The 19999-nt window shown below is 41.5% G+C and overlaps 2 protein-coding genes across 9 annotated transcripts in view; one reads left to right on the forward strand and one right to left on the reverse strand.

Moving 5' to 3' along the window:
• The window catches only part of ETFA (electron transfer flavoprotein subunit alpha), a 33001-nt gene extending 16964 nt beyond the window's left edge, over positions 1 to 16037 (forward strand). Inside the window, exons 10-12 of the mRNA XM_075099971.1 lie at positions 11355 to 11420; positions 15003 to 15083; positions 15933 to 16037. Coding sequence (XP_074956072.1) covers positions 11355 to 11420; positions 15003 to 15083; positions 15933 to 15971 — 186 coding nt within the window. The 3' untranslated portion in view covers positions 15972 to 16037. The remainder of the gene's footprint in view (positions 1 to 11354; positions 11421 to 15002; positions 15084 to 15932) is intronic.
• A 127-nt stretch (positions 16038 to 16164) lies between these two features.
• TMEM266 (transmembrane protein 266) overlaps positions 16165 to 19999 on the reverse strand; it is an 87395-nt gene continuing 83560 nt past the window's right edge. For all 8 annotated transcript variants that reach the window (XM_075099962.1, XM_075099960.1, XM_075099961.1 and 5 more), the window contains one exon: positions 16165 to 17253. In XM_075099962.1, coding sequence (XP_074956063.1) covers positions 16658 to 17253 — 596 coding nt within the window. In that variant the 3' untranslated portion in view covers positions 16165 to 16657. The remainder of the gene's footprint in view (positions 17254 to 19999) is intronic.

Below are 19999 nucleotides of genomic sequence, written 5' to 3' on the forward strand. Positions count from 1 at the left end.
CATCCAGCAGGGAAGAGCAGTGCTTGACGGTATCAAAGACAGGAACTTGTGATTTCTGGAGTCTGTTGTTAGTTCTGCCTGCTGAGTTTTCTTGAACCAAGATACTTTGTGCTTCTGAGTTCTTCTGTCTTGAAATGTGGGTAGAGGTGTTTGCTGCTTTTTTTTTTTTTTTAAGTCCTCATTAGAGGCCTTCTGATGATAACCCTGTAGGGGTAAGTGGAGTTTTTTCTAGGCACACTAATGTTTAACCTGTAAATTTATATATAACCAACTGCTGGAAAAAACAGCGTCTGAAAAATAGACCTATTGATAAGACTTAAGGTCCATCTGAGGAGAAGTATAAGATCATGCACCTGGGAAAACACAATCTGGGAGTGCAGCACAGACTGGGATCCACCTGGCTGGAGAGCAGCGCTGTGGAAAGGGACCTGGGGGTCCTGGTGGGCAGGAAGCTCAGCATGAGCGAACAGTGTGCTGCTGCGGCCAAGAAGGCCAACAGGATGCTGGGTTGCATCAAAAAGGGCATTGCCAGCAGAGATAAAGAAGTCACCATCCCACTCTACTCAGCGCTTGTCAGGCCACACCTGGAGTACTGTGTACAGTTCTGGTCTCCCCTATACAAAAAGGGTGTGGACAGGCTGGAAGGGGTCCAGAGAAGGGCCTCCAAGATGATCAAAGGACTGGGAAGCCTGCCGTACAAGGATAGGCTGGGAGAACTTGGGTTTGTTCAGCCTTGAGAAAAGGAGGCATAGAGGGGATCTCATTACAATGTACCAGTACTTAAGGGGGAGCTACAAAGAAGATGGAGACTCCCTTTTTACACGGAGTCGCATGGAGAGGACAAGGGGGAATGGACACAAGTTGCTCTTGGGGAGATTCCGATTGGACACCAGAGGGAAATTTTTCACACTGAGGACAGTCACCATTGGAATAATCTCCCCAGGGAAGTGGTTGACTCGGCCACATTGGACACCTTTAAGAGTCATCTGGACAGGGTGCTGGGCCGTCTTGTTTAGACTCTGCTCTTCCCAGAAAGGTTGGACTAGATGATCCCTGAGGTCCCTTCCAACCTGTGATTCTGTGATAATGCACTTTTTTGATCACACAGTAGTCATAAGGTCCAATATATTGCAGCTATAAGTGTCAGCAAGCTAATCAACACTAATCTGGTAAGTGCAACTGCAATATAAATGGAAATTGCAGGTTCCAAAGAGGGCAGAGTTGGTTGTCATAGGGAGGCAATCTTTTGTTGGTTTGGCGTACCCAAACCTTAAAAACCAGGGAGTAAGCTGAGTGTCCTTTAACTGTGTATTTTGAAAGGGCATGAGATCAGGCTGACCATCCTTAGTTCTTCAGTACCCAAATATCCATTAATGAAGTGGAAGACAGCTCAGCTCTGGTTTGTGTTTCTCGAGGCTCAACAATGAACATTCTTTCCAGAGTCAAGGGCATATAAATAATTACACTGAAACGAAAAATAGCCTTTTTTTGATGAAGATACAGTGCTATAACTGGCCACAGATGGCTCATAGCAACATGTGAAAGTCTGAAGAACATACAGCCACATCATAGGATCACACCACTCTCATCATTGTCATCTTCTAGAGGATTGTCAAATAGCCATTAGACAGTCAGGACTGACTAATGAATGTTTAACTGTTGTGTGAATAAAGGATCCCAACTGGCACAATTGCATGGCAATACATCTTCTTGTCAGCAGGTTGATGTGTTTCTCTCCCATCTCCCTTCTTAGCAAATATTTATTTAGTGGGTTATGCAGAGTACTGAATATAATTATATGCCCCTTCTTTCAAAATGTTCAGATATTTTTATCTGGATCTTAAAATACATGCAAGGACAGCATACACTGGCTGAGAAGATCAGAAAATATTTTCTGTTAATTGTAAAGAAAGTGCAAGTTGAATTGATACTGAGTCCTCAGGGTTGCTGACTAGAGGAATTAACTGTTCAATGGGCTAGGTAGCTATATTAAATATGAGGCTCTTTAAAGCTGCAAGTTCTTGGCTTCACATTCCTAATTCTGCTTGACCGTCTTGTTGGTGCTTTAGCTAGAAAATTATTCTGTGCAGTGAAGGATTAGAACTGAACTTTCTTGACTGGATCAAGATTATACTGGCTATTTTAACAATCCTCTAGAAGATGACTGCTTTCTCTTCCTATGAGGTATGCTTCATATCACTAGCTCAGGGAGAGCTCATGACGTTTTATCTGGAAAATTACAAGGAAAATTACAAAGGAGCTTTGTACATTGGTTAGTTATGTTAGCTGAGTCCTGAGACGAAAAAACTGTGTTTAGTTTTGAACTCCAGTTGACATGGTGCATGCCCTCCTGGGCGTGTGGGTTTTAAACAGGGGAAGAATCTTGGATGCAAGAAACTGTTGAAGTTTTGAGACATACTTGCTCTCCTGTGCAGCTGTTAGTTTCTGATGGGAAAGTATCTTAGTGTATGCTCTTACTCTTCTATTAATAGTCTCTTGCCCAGTCTCAGTGGAGGATCGGAATGCATTGTTTTTAAAGGGCTCTCGAATTGGGTCATTTTTGAGACTACAGTGGGAGAAGAGTTAGTTGCAAGCTCAGGAAGAGGGGAGGTGCTTCTCCTGCTGCTTTTTCTGTATGCCTGGGGAGTGTTTCTGTGGTGATCATTGGGTAAGACAGTAGTAATCTGAAAGATCGGCTTATTTCTTCCCTTGTGCTTTTGATTGTGGATTTGGTGAAGGAAGGGTAATTTTGGTCATTGGTCCTTCAGTAATTCTCTGGCTTGCTTTAGTTGTTAAGAGTGCAGCCCAGACAGTGCTATCACAGGACACGAGAGCCTCACAGCCCCAGCAGCTTTCCTGAAATGCTGATGTATTAATACATGAACAAATTGCCAGTCAAGAAACAATTGTAGTTCATTTTGCTTAAGCAATGAAAGAATGCAGTTAATTAAGGAATACAAATTTCACCTTCTTTCTGTTGGAGAATTAGTTCTGTTCAGTACATCTATGCTTCCAAAACAGCCTTGGATCTCTAAACTTCAAGCTTGTGTTATAATATATGCATTTTATTGTGGTTTTTTTTGGACTGGATCTTTGGTAATTTTATTCCAGTTAAAATGTTTGGTGTATTATTTTTGTTTCTGTTGGTAGCATTTTTTTGCCCGTTGATTTCAGGTGATTGCAGCTTCTGTTTGAACATTCTGTCTTATGAAAGAGAAGGCTGATTTGTATTATTTGATGAGATGGAAGGAAGGAAATTTTTAGGCATAAGTGGATATATTAAAATATAAAATGTTACCTTCCTAATTAAAAAAGTAATTTAATATATTCAATGTGTTTAATGGGTGACAACCATTTTAGGAGTGTATTTTTTTTAAATTAGAAGCCAGTTGTTTTCCACTGTTCCTTATATGCAGGTGTTCTGCAGAAAAATGAAATTCAGTTCTCACATTAAGCACTGTATGTGGTTTCTGTTTAAGAAAAAAAAGCCCTTGTAAGAATGTTCAAAATAGTTGGTTTTGGATAAAAATATCCTTCCCATATCCTCCCCAACAGAGTGCCTACTGTTAAGTATTAGTTAAGGACATCCAGTTAGGAAATACTAAATTCCCTGCACAAATCAAACCTCCCACCACCCCCCCAGAGTAACTGCTGTTTTTAGATAAGAAATTTCAAATAATCAAGGGTGTTAGTTTTCACAGTAAAAATCTTCCCACTTCTTTTTGTCTTGTTCATACACACACACAAAAAAGAAACAAGAACAAAAGGGGGGATGAGAAGAAAGAAGGTAAATAATGTTTTTTAGTTATTTAAAACTTCTATAAATGGAACATGAACGCTTCATTTACTAGTTCGTTATTAGCTTCCTTGCCCTAGGTATAATTGGCAACATTTCTAACATACAAAGTAGTATGTAATCTTTCTCATGAACTTGTGTAATTTGCCTAATATTTAAACAAAAATATTTCGACTGTTGTGAGAAAAGGAAAGCAACTGCTCTAAGCCTTAAGTAGCTTCGGTTAGTTTCTGAACTGTGACCTTTGCAGTACAGATTTGCAAGGAAGGGGCACATAGGGGAATGGTCAAATGCCTACAAATAGGTGTCTAATGCCATTTTAGCCATCTGGGGTATAAAAAGTACATTCACAGGGCTGGTAGTCACCGTGTGGGACCTGGAGACTTCCTTCTGGAGCAGCATCCATGATTCAGGTGGGAAGTCCTACAGTGCCACTAGGCACCTGTGTTTGGACACCCACATTGTTCCCATGGTCTCCCAAGTGTTCCCTTGTGTCTTACTCTAATTATATTCTTCCTTTGGCTTTTGAAAGAAGATGGGGTTGTATGGAGGTTATCTTGTTTTCAACTTCTTCCCCCTGAAAACAAATAGAACCTCAGTGGTGCTGTTAGCTGCTTTTTTCCCAGAAAGTATGTGTCATTTTAGGCTGTTTATTTTGTTATCCTCTGACCTTGTGAAGGATCTGCTGCTGCCTGAAAGGCATCCTTCTAGTTTAATCTCTTCAGAGTTTAAATGTTCACTTCATTCTTTTTTAATTTACTTTATTTTCCCCTGTTGAAGTCTGTGTCCTTTCAGGGTCCAGTCCTATAACCACTTTAGCTTTCTTTGTAGGTTTGCCTAGCTGGCAATAGGGAAGATGTGGCCAGACCAGTATTTCACAACTGTAGGACTCAAGGTGTCCATCTGGAGTTAGCTGTCAGTGGACCATGGCTAGAAAGCTTCACCTTCACCACCTCAGACTTTATCCTGAGGTTTTCTTCTTGAAGAGGGTACAGTACAGAGGGTCCATCGAGCAGGGAAAGCGCAGCAAGGCATAACTCCTGGTTTTTAGGTGTTCAATTGCTGTTGTCTTATTTCTTTGAACACTGGGCACAAAATACTCACAGGTGACAAGAAACAGATGGAAAACTCAGAAAGGCAGAAGTTAGGAAATATATGATGTAGTAGTAATTCACACTGGATTAGATGATTGTGCTAGAAATGTGATATGATTGCACAGAAGGCAGATGCGTGTGGATATTGCATGTGCTGAGAAACCTCAGGTGGGGAAGGCAGAGGGGAATTCAGTGTAGTTCTGATACAATCACGCCAAGTAAACTTGCTGACCTGCTTAGCTTCAGTGCTTAAGCTTCGATTTCATACCAGAGGGTCTCTCTGGATGTTAATGGATTGCAGCAGCTTCAAAAGGGAGGCAGATTTACAACTGTCAGGAGTTGACAGTAATAATGAGGGGAAAAGAGGTATGTTAAAGAGGTGCAGCTTCAATTGAGATGCTGAAAAGCTAGATGTTAGTTCAGTTGAAAGGCACCAAAGCTATGGAAGAACAGGAACAACTTAAGGCATTATATTGGGTAGAAAATGCAGGAGTGGGATGAAATTAGAAGCAGGAAAAGGAAAGCTGAATGGCAAGGAAGCACGTCCTGGCAGAGAGATACATGAAGGTGCAGAATGATTTCTGCAAAGCGGTGGAATTCCTATTGCTCCACTTCTTTTACAAGAGGATGGGACACTTTCTGAGCTTGTATATGCCCCAGTATTTTACTAGGCAGTCCCTTTCACTGCAGTGAGTGGCTTTTTCGCACTTAGTAGTCATCGTCTTGCTTTGGGAGTAGGAGGAAGGGAGACAGACAGTATCACGTTATTGACACTATTCCTATATTTCTTTGTATTCAGTTGCAAAGCAGTCAAATACTTCACCTAGCCTGGTTTTGTCTTCTCTAAAGTGCACCAGTGACTCATGGTTTCATTGCATAATTAGTGGATGCTAACTCTTCTTCAGTGTTACTTCCCACCTCTTTCTTAGGGATCATTTGCTTGCTCAGGTTAGCACATCTGTTAAATCTTGTTTCCCTCACTCTCTTGTGGGGAAGTGTAGGGAAAGTGAAACAGGACATATTTTATTCCAGTATTTCTGTTCCTTTTTGCTCTCTGGCTCTTACCTAAAATTACCAACAACAGAATGAACTAATTAATTCCCTTAGCTTCGTGAGAAGTGTCGCTCCTGTCCTCTTGATTTTACTCACTTTTAAAATGTTCTGCTCCTTGCTTAGCAATGATAAGATCTTAATTACTTCCTAAATTGTTACATAACCAAGAGAATATTGAGATACTAAAGTTTCTCTATTCAAACACATGGTACATTACTTAATTTCTCCTATATTCAGCTAGCTTCTTTGTAGGAATGTGTTATTTGTACATTACGTTTGTGGATTTTATTAACAGCCCAGCAGGTGCACTTCTCATTGTATAAATGATTGAGGCTGTTAGGTAGCTAGCAGATGGGAATAGTGTTGGGAAAACTGACCGAGCTTGGGAAATTGTTTTTGGAATATCTCCTCTGATAATTCACTGTTGTTGAAAAGTAGCTCTATAGTGGCAAACTTCAGAGAGCTGTTTGTATGCAGCTGGGACCGAATTTACAGTCTACCTTTCTCTGACTTGCTAAAAAGCTAAGGATTGACAACCCCTTTCATCCTGCATTATCCAGTGTAGCTTTTAACTCCAAGAAAACTATGTTCACAAATTGATGCTCTGCTCCTTTGGGGTTGGTGCAGAAACATTAAATTGTACTAAAATATTCATATGTGAGTGCATTTAGCTGAAAGCAATTGATGTGCTTTTCCCTAGAGAGAGAGAGAGAAAAAAATTGCTGTATGGCCCTGCACTCCCGCAGACACCCTAACCATGCTTAAGAGTAATTACACAGTTTGGCTGATCAAAGGTTCTTGAAGTGAAAAAGAATCTGTAGTTGGGATATGGTTTAATAACGTGTGCTTCTTGAATGGAACATATTGAACTGCATCAAAGCAGTACGTACTGGATAGTTGTTTGTTACAGAGTGTAATACATACGAACTAGTGTCAAACCAGAAAATGTTTTGTTGGGTTAATAGCTTATAATTGGAAGGAATCTCTTGTATGAAGCAATTTTCATTACAAAGATTCCTTTGTAATTTCATTGTCCTTTCACTCTTGCAAAGAAAATAAAATATCTGAGCTGCCTTTAAAAAGAGTACGTGTGCCAAAGTGGTTTATTAAAGTAGCCTGTTTAAAAGCATGCCACTGGTAGGATGATAAATTGATGTACACTGAAGGTTTTCAGCGTAATTCAAAAATTGGCATAAAAATCGATAGTAGCTGATGGCATGCTTGCAAAGTAACTACCTCATCTCATGTTACACCTGTGGAAGCACAGTAGTCTCTTATAGCAGCATTCAAAGACACTGTAAGTTGCAACTGAAAACTCTTCTTGTTGCTCTCTTAGGCAAATACACCTTATTAACTGCCCCGAGGCAGCCTAAGGCATTTTAAAATATTCTCTTAAATGAAAATGAAGTAATATTATATATGCCACAAATTCTTTTGTAAATAATTGCAAGAGTCGGTACACACAGGAAAATAACTGTGTTGGTATATTGGTATTTACAGTCATCCACATGCAGCACTCTTGTGACATTTATCCAAACGGTGTGTAACTGGCTATATGGATTCAGGAGCCAGCTGTGCAAATTCATACATGTGAAGTCTCATGGACTTGCTGTAGATGCTAATATGTAAGTTGGGTACATTTAAAGCAGAAATGGGAGTTTAGGTGCTAAGGGGAATTTTTTCATTTTAATGATTAGCATAAAATGACACTCTCTACAAGACATACCAGGGTCATGTTTGTTGAAAAACAATACAAGGCTAGATTAATACTTTAAAGAGCAAATGATAAGTTGGATTCCTGACTTGGAATCTTGCCTTTGAATAGGATAGATCTGGCACTTGGAGGTTTTTTCATTTTAGGGTTGTTGCGATGCAAATCTGTGCCTACAAACCTTGAGGTCTCTGTCAGGGTCCTGGCTCCTACTGGAGTCTTGTGGGATATTGTGTGGCAGGGCAAATTAAAATACTCTTAAAACAAAGAATCAGCTTTGGCTGCTGCTGTAGCCCTTGTGAGAAGCCTAATGGGTATGTTAACGTGCTGATGCTCCCACCTTCACATGTTCCTATTACTGATGTACCAAGCCCTTTCTGCAATAGCACATCTTTAAGTTCTTCCTGATTGTGCCTCCCTGCCCTCTGCCTCGTATGCTGTTAGGCTATGCGGTCCGTGCAACTTCCTGTGCTGTGTGTTTCCTCCATTGTGCTCGCTCTTGCCATTAGCACTCTTACCGGGTGTCCCCCTTCGCTGATGTCTGCTATCCACTTCATAAAAAAATAAAGGTTTGTGGCATGGCTGTGCCGTATGTACAGTAGTTATTTCCTATGGGAAATTAAGCTACCGTGAGGCAAGACAATTGTCTAATCTGATGCCATGCCCTTACACCACCAAAACTTTCACTTTCCTTGACTTTAATTGCTTTTGGAATTCATTTGTATCAGACAGTGTGGTAAGCCCCTTGGTACAGAATCTGAGCTGTTTTGTTAGGCCATTCTCATGTGGCAAACTGCTGGCAGCAGCCCTTCAGTGAAAACCTGCCTGTGCACAAGCACCAGGGAGTTGATAAATGCCACTCCATGTCGTGGACTTTGACGTAAGTGCCTGTAATTGTAGACTGTGGATCAGCCACCTGACAGCAGTAATTAGAGCAGCTTCCAGGGATCCAGAAAGCAAGAACTTGAAGTCAGTGTAAAGCCATCTTTGTTGGCACCTGAGAGGTGCCATCCAGACTCTGATTCATGCTGTTTTGTGCCTTGGCATGGATCTCCTGTGTAGATGAGCTCCAAAGAACTGAGATCTCCTTCCAGACCTTAATGTGCTCTCTGCTGTGATGGCAGGCATGTCATGTCGCATGACGCAGTTGGAAGCGATGCTGCTCTGTTGTACTGATCCGCTTTCTGTTTTTCTTCCCTCACTTACTTTGTAGTGCTTGGAGCTAGAGTCCTGACTTGGGACTTTGAATGTTAACACAGTAGAAATGATGGGGCTCAGCAAAAGGCATGATAGAAGTTAATGATTTTAGGGAAAACATCAAAACAATCCTGAAAGGAACATAGAGATCCAAATTTCTGAGTCTCTTATGACCTCTCTGGATGACCAGTTGAATTTTTTCCTTGGAGAGCACTGGACAGTCCTGCATCTTTATCATTCAGACCTTGTGGGTCCTTTTTTTCCCTCCTACTAAATTGTAGAACAGATTTAACGTAAGATTTAGGCAGTCGAATCTATTTTCCAATATGGAACTATTTATAGGAAACATGCTGTCCTGTGTGTTGTTTGTATGAAAATGTTACTGGGGTGGTGATCTGCCGTGTTACAGCCTACTGAATGGACCCGCTATCGTAGCCGGAGAGCCAAAAGCACGTAATCTGTAAGGTCATGGCTTAGATGCATGGTAAAGGCTTTTTAGGCAAGCCTGGTGATTTAGAAATGCCCTTTTAATGCAACAGCCTTGTCTTTCCTAGATATTTTAATAGCATATATAGATAGGCATCTGGCTCCTGGTTAGCTGGATTCTTTCCAAAGACTGAACTTTGCAACGGTAAACAGACTGATAAGAGTATCTGGTAGTCTGGATGACTGGCACTTAATGAATTGCTCTTAAAAAAATCAAATTACAGTAATGTGTTTTTAAAAAGAGCTTGTATTAAAGACGATATGATGTTAGAATAATTTTTCCTGTAACATCTGTTCTTTTATTTGGTATAATTAAAATACTGCATTCTTACCATGAGTTCTTACACGGACATATTATATTACATTGCAGCTGTGGTTAAAATGGATTGACCTCCAATCGTAATCTACTCAGTAAAAAGCTATTGAGGCTAAGAAATTTCTGAGTGTCTTCAACAGCTGCGTGAGTTTGTGGAAATACGTAGACTAGACTCTGTGTTTCAATTTCAAAGCAAGCCTTTTTAATAGAAAATACTTTGTTCCTGCTCCATTTTCCCTCCCCTTCAATTTTGACAGGAGATAGCTTTTGTAGAAAAGTGTAGAAAAGCTTCATAAATTTTATTTATCTATTCCTATTTAAAACCCAATGTAATAGGTGAAATCTGTAGCTGTAGAAACATCAGAAATCAACCAGATCTTTCCCTTTAATTGATACAATGACTATCAGGCCTATATGGAAAAAGCAGTCTGCATGGTCTCTGTAGTTGAACACCTGCATTTGCCAGCCTCTTCTGTAGGTCCATGCCTGTTCCACAGCTGTGCTTTGTTCTGTCATGTTAAAAGCCACTTAACTGTAATGCACATCTTCAGTTGCACAGGGATAAGGTTTTTTGACCCTCTTACCCTGCCTGGCCCCAAAAATAATTTCTTGAATTAGATTTGTATGTTCTTAAATATGGACTAACCATGGTATTTTTAAAAAAGAAATTCTGTTAGTATTTGAGGTTGCATCTTTTCTAAGCGTGTATAAATACCACCTTCTAACTGGTTTTGACAGATGACCCCCTAACTACTTTTGTGTGCTACAGTTCCCTCTTATTGAATGAGTTGGTGGAGAATTCTTTGTTTTTCTTCTGTATAATCTGGTAGCATAATAAGGACAGGTTTGACTGCTGCTTGGACTTGTGGTGGTGGGAAAACTGTCATGGAGCTGAAAATGTACTTGGTTTTGCATAGATTATAGCCTGGAGGACTTTCAGCCTGAGAGAAAAATACTTTTCTGTTGTGAATTAAAACCATTGATATCAATCTATTTGCCCACAAATTTTAATCTACTTTGAATATGTGTCTCTTCAGAGATGCTAGATTGGAAGCCCCAAAGTGCAAAGACCTACTACATGTTGGTGCCTACCTGGGCAGCACTTCTTTATTTGTCCTGTGTAGGACTTGATAGTGAACAGGGGAAGAAAGGCTTTAGGGCATGTGCACATTGAGGGTTGGAGTAAGTAATAGAAACTATCGCTACAAGTGTGTAGTGCACTAGCCCACTTCAGTATCTGAAATGTTCTATCCTGCCACATATGAAACTTTTTAAAGGTTTACACACCTGAATTTCAGCTTCATGTGTTCTGTCTTAATTAAAGGATCCTAGAGACTTCAAACAAAAAAGCCTAGGTTTTCTCATTAGGCAACTGCATTATCCATTTGTAGGTTCTCATGCTTAATATTTGCATTGGGAATCTCCAGGGTCACAGGTAACACTGATTGCCCTGAGCTGAGCAGTGTCTTATTTTTGATCTCTCCCCCCATCTGTCTTTGCAAGATGCTCCTTTGGGACTCTCCTTTTACAGTTACATTGCATCCCCTGGTGGGAAAGGGAACCAATCATCAGCTGCCTTTAATATTGAAAACTACTGTAATGTAAAAACTACCACATGTAATGGGTTTTGAGTAAGGTTTGAGAGCTTACTTGAAACTATGTCATGGGTACCAAAGATGTCTTGTTTTTGTTTTCTTCTAGGAACTTTATATCGCTGTGGGAATATCTGGAGCAATCCAACACTTGGCTGGGATGAAAGACAGCAAGGTATATAAAGATGGATGTGCTAGAAAAGATTTTTGAGGAATGAAATGAGTTGACTTCCTTGCCTTCACATCAGTACTTTCCAGTTTTTTTTAATGTTAAAATTGCCAGTTTGTCTGCTGCTTTAAAACACGCTCGCCCTCTAAGCCTTGCCAAAAAAAGATACTGTGGGAAGACATCTAACACAGTAGAAAAACCATGGCACCATGACCCAGAGCGGTAAGGAGAAGCTGCTAATTGACTCTATTTAAAAAAAAAAAAAAACCACAAACAAACCCAGCACATATGCCTGAATTCTATACAATAGTTCCTTTTGCGTTTATTTCAGAGTATGACATATTAATTCATGCATAACAACGTGCAATTTGAATTATGAACTTACTATTCCATAAAGTAAAAGATGTCTCTGACATTCCTGTATTTAGCCATTCAAATGGAAACCTATTATAAAATGGCAGCAAAACTTTAAAAGGTTTAACTCGTTGGTTGCCAAAGGAAGTAATCCGAGATGCAAATTGCCAGTCTGGCCCAGAGTGCAGTGTTTTGAAAGAGGAGCGGAATTACCTGCTGAATCATACTATCAAATGCCAAACATTAAAAACCATAGGTTATCCTGCCTCCCCGCAAGTAATTTTTAGAAAAAGAATATATATATTTTTTTCTATTTCCAGGGAATGAACTTATGCTTTCTGGCACAAACCAGAACCAGAAATTTGAATAGCTTATCAAACTGAGGAAAAGGCAAAACTTCACAGGCAGATCCTCGTGTTTAACCAGTGACAGACTAGTAAGCTTGTGTGACTGGTAATTGTCCTTACAAGCCAGCCTGCGTGGTAGGATGATCTGTGCTTTCTCACAATTTAGTTCTTTTTGCACATATTATTTAAATGTGTTTTTTTGGAAAATCATGTAAGCTGGATATGGGATGCAGCACCCTTTGGGGGGCCTCAGTGTTCTGAAGTCAGGGACTCAAGTGGTGTTAGCATTAGTCGACACAGTAGAGGAAAACCAACCACAATTAGAAATTAAGGATGATTGATGAGCAGGGATGAAGGTCACTATTGAGAAGTGTTAATAACAGTATCTGTATAGCGTATTCTCACTGGTCTTAGTGGAACAGCATCGCCGTAGTCTCCTCTACTCGCAGTGTGTCAAGAGGGAGACGACAGGGATGGTCGGACAGTGGGAGGGTCTGCGAGAGCAGCACTGGTGCGGTACTACCGTGGTTGTCCTCGGCTCCCCCGGGACTCTACGTGTAGCTGATGGGCCACAGTGTCTTTGTTTTGAGGCGTTTAGTCTCCAGCTGTGCTTTTGGGTGAGGGAGAAGATGGGTGGGTGGGATTAATATCAGCCATTGACCGAGAACTGTGTATTTAAAGATGCTTAAAGCTTGATCTGACCCTGTTTGTGTTTATCTCCTGCTGTATCACAGTTAAGACTACCAGCAATACTGAGAACCTGTTACTTTCAGTGCCAGAATTTCCTTTGATATAAAAATATTGAGCAGCAATATTGTCCTGTAACGTAACAGCAAAACCTCTGCTTTTTTGGCTTTTCCAATGCTGGGTTTGATATTTTGAGATGATCTTTTACAGGAAATAAGGACAGATGAAATTTGTCAATAGGAGATGCCATATATTGTAGTTTTTCTAGTGTAAACAAATGTCTACTGTAAAATCCAGTTTTACTTACTTATGTTTGAAATATGTTCTGCTTTCCTTTTAGCCAAAGCATATAGGTGGATATATATAGCATATATTTTTTCTTAATGAAAAGATCCAATTTTTACAAATGCAAAGAATTACACAGCCATGGGAACTCTCTGGAGCGTCCCCTGTCTTCCCTCAGCACTGTGAATTACTGGCATTGTGAACTTGTATGCTTCAGGATATGTTTTCCAAAGTAGCCAAATGCTTTCTACCAAGTGAAACATATAATTTATTTGTCCTCTTACAGCAAGGTAGAAAATGCAGCTCTTGAGGAGACCTGGAGTATTGTTGTTGCTTTCTTTCCTTGTTTTTAATTCCATCACGAGGTAGCTACAGTATCTTTTCTTTCTAAGAGATTTAACTTGCAAAGGTCAGTTGCGAGCAGGGTGATGCTTTTGCTTCTTACCATGGAAAGTGTGATTTAGCGATGAGTTAGAGAACCACATCTTACTAAGAAGTTACTTCAGCCAGTGGAGCCAGAGGAAGGACTTAGACCACCAGACTAAAGCTTAAGAGAGTTTTGCAAGCAACTAGTGTTAATTATTTTTGTGACAAGGACAGAGACGGTAGCCCCCAAGGTGCTGGGCTCAGCCAGCCCTCAGTGTTAGCCCCTGCGGCTCATTCCCCTGAGAGCAGTTCTGCAAGCATGGTAGGGCCTCAGAGTACAGTTAGAGAAAGTCTTTGTTGAGCTAATATCCTCGGGTATCGCATCCTGGATTTTGCTTCCTGCACTATAGAAGTGTTGGTGGAGGCTTGCATTTGCAAATGGGGGAACTGGAAGAAAAACAATAGAACTTTGGGAAAAGTATTTCAGGGGAAGCATTACTGGAATGCTTGCAGGTCTTTGCTTATGAGCTGGCAAGAGGGCAGCAGCACTCTGCTGTAGGTACCTCCTCCTTCCATGTGTGACGCGGTCCTCCATTATAGTGAGTCATGGGATACAAATGACCAGAGAAGAAAAAACATTTCTGTGGGCCTAAAACCACAGGATTTGCAAACATGTATCTTTGAGTTCTGCTGCTAGGCCTGTGCTGCTGAGCCATTAATTCTGTCGGACAAGTACATTCAGTAGGGGGAATGAACCAGAGCCACAAGAACTGTGGCTCCCTGGGAACGGCAGGTAAGTGTATCAAGTAACTGTTGGGTTAGAGCTGTCCTGAGGAGTTTCGTTGCCCCGAACCAGAGCTCACACTGGTGGACTCTAGGTGGAAGGGCAGTATTGGAGTGCTGTGGTTTAGACCGTGCTTTTGGTGCAGAAGGTTCATTTTATGAGCTGTTGTCTTTTTTTTCCTCCTTCTTCCATCCTTCATGGAGCGCTCCCCAGCTGGTGTAGATTTTGATGTGGACACCTGCACTTATTTTGCTGGAAGCTGTTACAGACACTTACAGAATGATTTACTTGTATGGCAGAGTTTAAACCAAGAAAGACATTTCCTGGACTGTTGTGTTGGGCTTTCGCTCATGTGCATTTTTCTACTGTGTGACAAACTAAATGATATGTCCCACAGTAAGTACAGAGGCCTTTAGGCATGGCTTTATTGCACCTGTTTTAAATGCTCCCTCTGATCTATTTCTGTAATGGTATGGCTTACATCTTGCAGATAAACTTTTGTAGTAATTTTTTTTCCCCTAGACTTTTCGACAGGGAAGGCAAGCCCTGAAATATACAATGAGCAGGGAAAGGAGTTTTTGGGAACAGGGGGTATTTGTATTTGAGGTGGAAAGGAAAAATGTTTGTTAAATGCTGTGATCTGGATCTGCTTCTAGGAGCTTGGAGTGAATTTAGCCCATGTTTTCTAGATAAGACCTGTTGCTGTAACCCGGCCCTAGACATTAATCAATATATAGTCACATGGTGCTTTACTGTTGCTTGCAGACCATTGTTGCTATTAACAAGGACCCAGAAGCTCCAATTTTCCAAGTGGCAGACTATGGACTGGTGGCAGACTTATTTCAGGTGAGGCTAAACTTGGAGACGCACGGGATAACTGAGAGCTAATGATTGATAGCTTAGCTAATATAAGCCAGTCAGTGTTAAAAAAGATGTCTGTATGAGAGTGCTTTGGGAGTTCAAGCATTTGCTTTGATTTATTTTCTTGCATAAAAATTAAATCCCAGGAAGGAGAAGCTGTCCTGTGTTGGGGCGGGGGTGTCGCAGCCTGCCTTCGAGCTAGTTTCCTGAATAGGAACAATTTTGAGAAATAACTACATGGGTGCTTATGTGTATTTTTAAGCTTCATAAAGTATGAAAGTACAGAGTTGGTGGGAGGAGTTATTTTTGCCTGGGCTTGCTGCCTTACAGTGCCCAGGAGGAACCTGCAGTTCTCACTGGGCAAACTGAGCTGTGAGCTTAGCCCACCGGGGCCCACAGCCCATGTGCGCACACAGCCACACGTGTGACTGGTGGGCGCTTGTAGTGGCTCTGTGGAGAGGCATGGGCAGAAATGCTGCCAGCACTTAATGCCATTCCTGAACTAATGCCCGCTGGCTCAGCGACGAGCACAGGCCTTTTCGTAAGCCAGTCACATTCTGAAGAAACACCATGTAGACAATTTCCTTAATAAATTTTGTACGAATGCATTATTTCCACCTAATGGAAATGTAGTTCTCTTAAATAATTAAGAGGGCTTTATTCAGCAGGAGGGAAGCGGGGGGCGGGTGGTGCTGCAAGCTGGGGTGACCCACAGCCCCTGGAGTGGTGTGCTGGGCAGGAGGGTGGGGGTGTGACTGGGGGTTGGGTGCTGCAGGTGGAGAGTGTGGGGGTGTCAGAGGGAGACACACACTACCCCAGCACTGGTGTTTGCAGGTGGTGCCTGAGATGACGGAGCTCCTGAAGAAGAAGTGAGTGACGGTGATGGACCCTGCACAGCACCTGGGGTGTGGGGTGGCAAATAAAGGCTTGTACTGGAAAGAGGTGGGGTCACTGTGGTGTTGGGTTTGGGGGGTGGTTTTTTTTTTTGTGGGTAACAGGATGGCACATGGTGGGGTGGAAGGAAGGCTGGAAAAGGAATGAGTGGGACAGAAGGGAGGAGGCAGCATGGGTTTGTCAGAGTTTATTCCTGTCCCCACTCCCCGCTCAGCCCCCAGGTAGGTTCAGGCTGGGGGGCCAGGCTGGGCCCAAGCTGTCCAGCAGCTCTGTCCTGCCCCCAGGCACAGTGGGTCTGTGGCCAGCCCTGTACTGGTGGAAGGTACATGGTGCTCCTGGGTACTGTTGGGCTGGTGGCAGGACAGGTCCATAGTCTGCCTGTCTCACAAGGTGCTGTGGGGCCATGGTGGCCTAGGACTGCTGGAAGGTCCCTTGTGGCCCAGAGGACACCGCTGGTCTCGGCAAGCCCAGGGCTGGTGGTAGGGCAGGTCATCATGCACTGCAGGCACTGGTGAGCAGTGGCGATGCTGGCTTGGCCTCAGGCTGGTGGCTGTTGCAGGAGGTGCCATGGGTTGTCTCCAGCACTGCCCCCTTGCCTGCGGCAGCCTCCAGCCCCAGGGTGGTGAGTACATCCCCACAGCTGTCTGCGGTCTGGTGGGCTGTCCCTATGCCTCAGGAACCCTGCCCAGCCGTGGCTCTGGGGGACCCAGCACCCCATACTTCTCATCAATCATCGGGGCACCCTGTGGGCAGTCGATGAGTGGCTTGAGCTGGAAGACATCAAGGCTCTCCTGGTTCCTGCAGTTGTAGACACTGAGCCGGTGGCCCAGGTTGGGGCTGGCCCCCGTGGAGCCTGCTGGGCTGGGCAGCTTCAGGTTGACAGGATCAAGCCCCTTCTGTGCCAGGCAGGCCTCTTCTGATAGGGACGAGAGCAGCTCCTGCACCATGGCATGGGCCGCCCGCTGCTGGGTGGGCGCAAGGCCAGCCCGCGGGCCAGCACCAGCCTCTGCAGCAGCATCCTCGCAGGGCGTGCTGCAGTCCGGGGAGGAGCCCAGCGTCTGGCTGCTCTCACTGCAGGCCTGGGTGCCTGAGCTGACGGTCGACTGCGAGGCGCTGCCCGAGGTGATGCTGGCGGATGTCCCGGAGCTGCCCAGGCACATCGGCACCTCCACTGTGAAGAGGTCGGAAGAGATGTTGGGGCGGTGGACGTCGATGGCGGCGGTGGTGACCACGCAGATGGCTGCCTCGGCAATGGCGCTGTCTGCAGGGAACAGAGAGAGGGGCAGGTGACAGCCCAGGAGGGCCCCGGCAGCTGGGGGCAAACAGTTTCCAAACCTGCTGCGCCTCCCCAGGGTGCATGTGCGGTGCCCTCAGAGAGCTTTTGATGTAGCTATTTCACAGATACATAAAAGATACTACCCATCCCCCTTTATTTATAGAGCTTTTTTTATAGACACATATATAGATGTGCACATCTTTATGGACAGAGTTAGCTCTGCATAAATAAAATGGGCATATATCAATAACACTATATATAGCCAGATGTGCCTACATATTATATAAAACATGTATATACATATCTATAATTACATATTATCTAACTTTACACACCCACCCACACCCTCTCTATGTATATTATTCTGTGTGTTTATGGAAAGAGAGAAAGAATATATATAAAATGGCATACATATGTGAAACTACCTATACACAAACATATCCCTGCAGCTCTCCAAACCCTTTATTTATATAGTTTTTAAAAACTAAGATATATCTCTATGTCTAGATGTACACATCTTTTATGTATCCACATATATAATCAGGGTGTATAGAGGGTGCTATTAATATATAACTAGTATTGCATACATCTAGATATGCATACATACGTATTATATGTGTGTACACACACAGAGGCATTTCAGGGAGATCTATACGTACGTACACACTACTACAGCCCCCCCTTTAAATACATATAATTACCTCTCATCAAATGGCATACACTAACACAAATACCGTCCCACCCTGCCTTGGCTTTGTCCGTATATATCTATGCATCTGTGTGTTTGTCTATTTGTGGGGAATGGATACAGACAGCTATACATACATACTCCTTCCACATGTATACGCCCTCCCCCACCCCCTTAGTTATATATTGCTTTATATATAATGGGACTGTATATAGAGGGATACATAGCTATAAATAATACTGTATACATATATATATGTGCACACACAGAGCATATATACTATGTAGATACACACACAGTTGCTCACACAAATAAACTCTATATAGATTTACTCATACGGGGTGTGTGTATGTATAAGGACCTGCACATATATCTATAAAATACATTATACCTACCTACATACACACAAGACATTTGATACAGACACCCTGCTTTCAATGCATGTAATGCTCCACCGTTAAAACAGAATATGAACAGACACACACACAAAAAACCCAAAACCTTACTGGGTTTAGTGACAGTGTGTGTAATGTAGATATAAGGATAGACATACATAATACATTATGCCTATATATGGACATCCCCCTTTAATTTTTTATATATACACACACACTTTTTAAATACATATATAGTGCCATATGTATATAATGGGAATGTATATACAGCTGTAAATAATACTGTATACCTATATATGTGCTCATATGTACACATACATTGTATAAACCACGGTCTTCCCCCAACCCCACACCCCCTTTTATATACACATAATCTTTCTTTTTATATATAGTTAGCCATATAGATACAGGGAATATGTGTATGCATTTGAGCCCCATATACAATACATGGCCCCCCCCCCTTTAAATATATAGCCACACACATATCTATGTATATAGCTCGCTGTGTCTGTAAATATATATTTATGGGAGAGGGGTGTGTGTGTATATATGTATAAAATATACACATTATACCTATACATGAACACATACATGCATAGATACATCTTTATATACATCGCCATGTGTATAAAGGGGATTAATATAGAGGGATATCAATCTATAAGTAATACCATATAACTATATACATATGCGCACACATTCTATACAATATATATGTGTGTGTGTATATACACACGCACACATTTATATACACATCTTTATATCTAGGGTTATCCATATAGATATGGGGAATATGTAAGAACCCCCATATATAAATACAGTACATGTACATATACGCACACAGACATTTGATACATATACTATGTAAATACATAGTATACATATGCACACATAGTATACATATTAAAAACCTATAATTATCTAGCTTTAAATAGAATAGTCTCACACACATATTTTTATATATAATTATATATATACACACACACCCCTTTATATATAAATATATTTCTTGCTGTGTGCATACATACATGGGGAAATGTATATATAAGGATATACATACATAATACATTATACCTACACATGAAAACACACGCATATAAAATTATATGTATATACACACACTCATAACTCCCCCTCCTTTTCATGTATCTTTTTTAACATACATACACATTTGTATAGATTCATACATCTTTTTTTCTATAGCCATGTATATAATGGGGATGTATATAGAGGGATATACACAAATAATACTGTATGCTATACGTGTGCACACATTTTTAATAGATATGTATATTATTTGTGTGTATAGATAGTCTCTCACACATATATACAGATTTTATATACACATATACATATCTTTATACATACATTTATCCATATATAGATCATATCTGTGTATATGTAAGTATCCACATTTATATTACACCTATATATGTAAACAGATTTAATATCTATTATATGCAGTACATAATACATGTGTTATATGCACTCATATATTTTCTAATAAACTATATATGTATATAGACTCCCACATACCTACCTACATATGTCTCTACATATATTTATATATATAAAATAGCTATGTAGCTACACCCATCTTTACATCTGTCTACACACATGTGCACGCACCCGCGTCAATAGCTTTATA

This window comes from Phalacrocorax aristotelis, chromosome 7 (genome assembly GCF_949628215.1).
Source record: "Phalacrocorax aristotelis chromosome 7, bGulAri2.1, whole genome shotgun sequence".
NCBI lineage: Eukaryota > Metazoa > Chordata > Aves > Suliformes > Phalacrocoracidae > Phalacrocorax > Phalacrocorax aristotelis.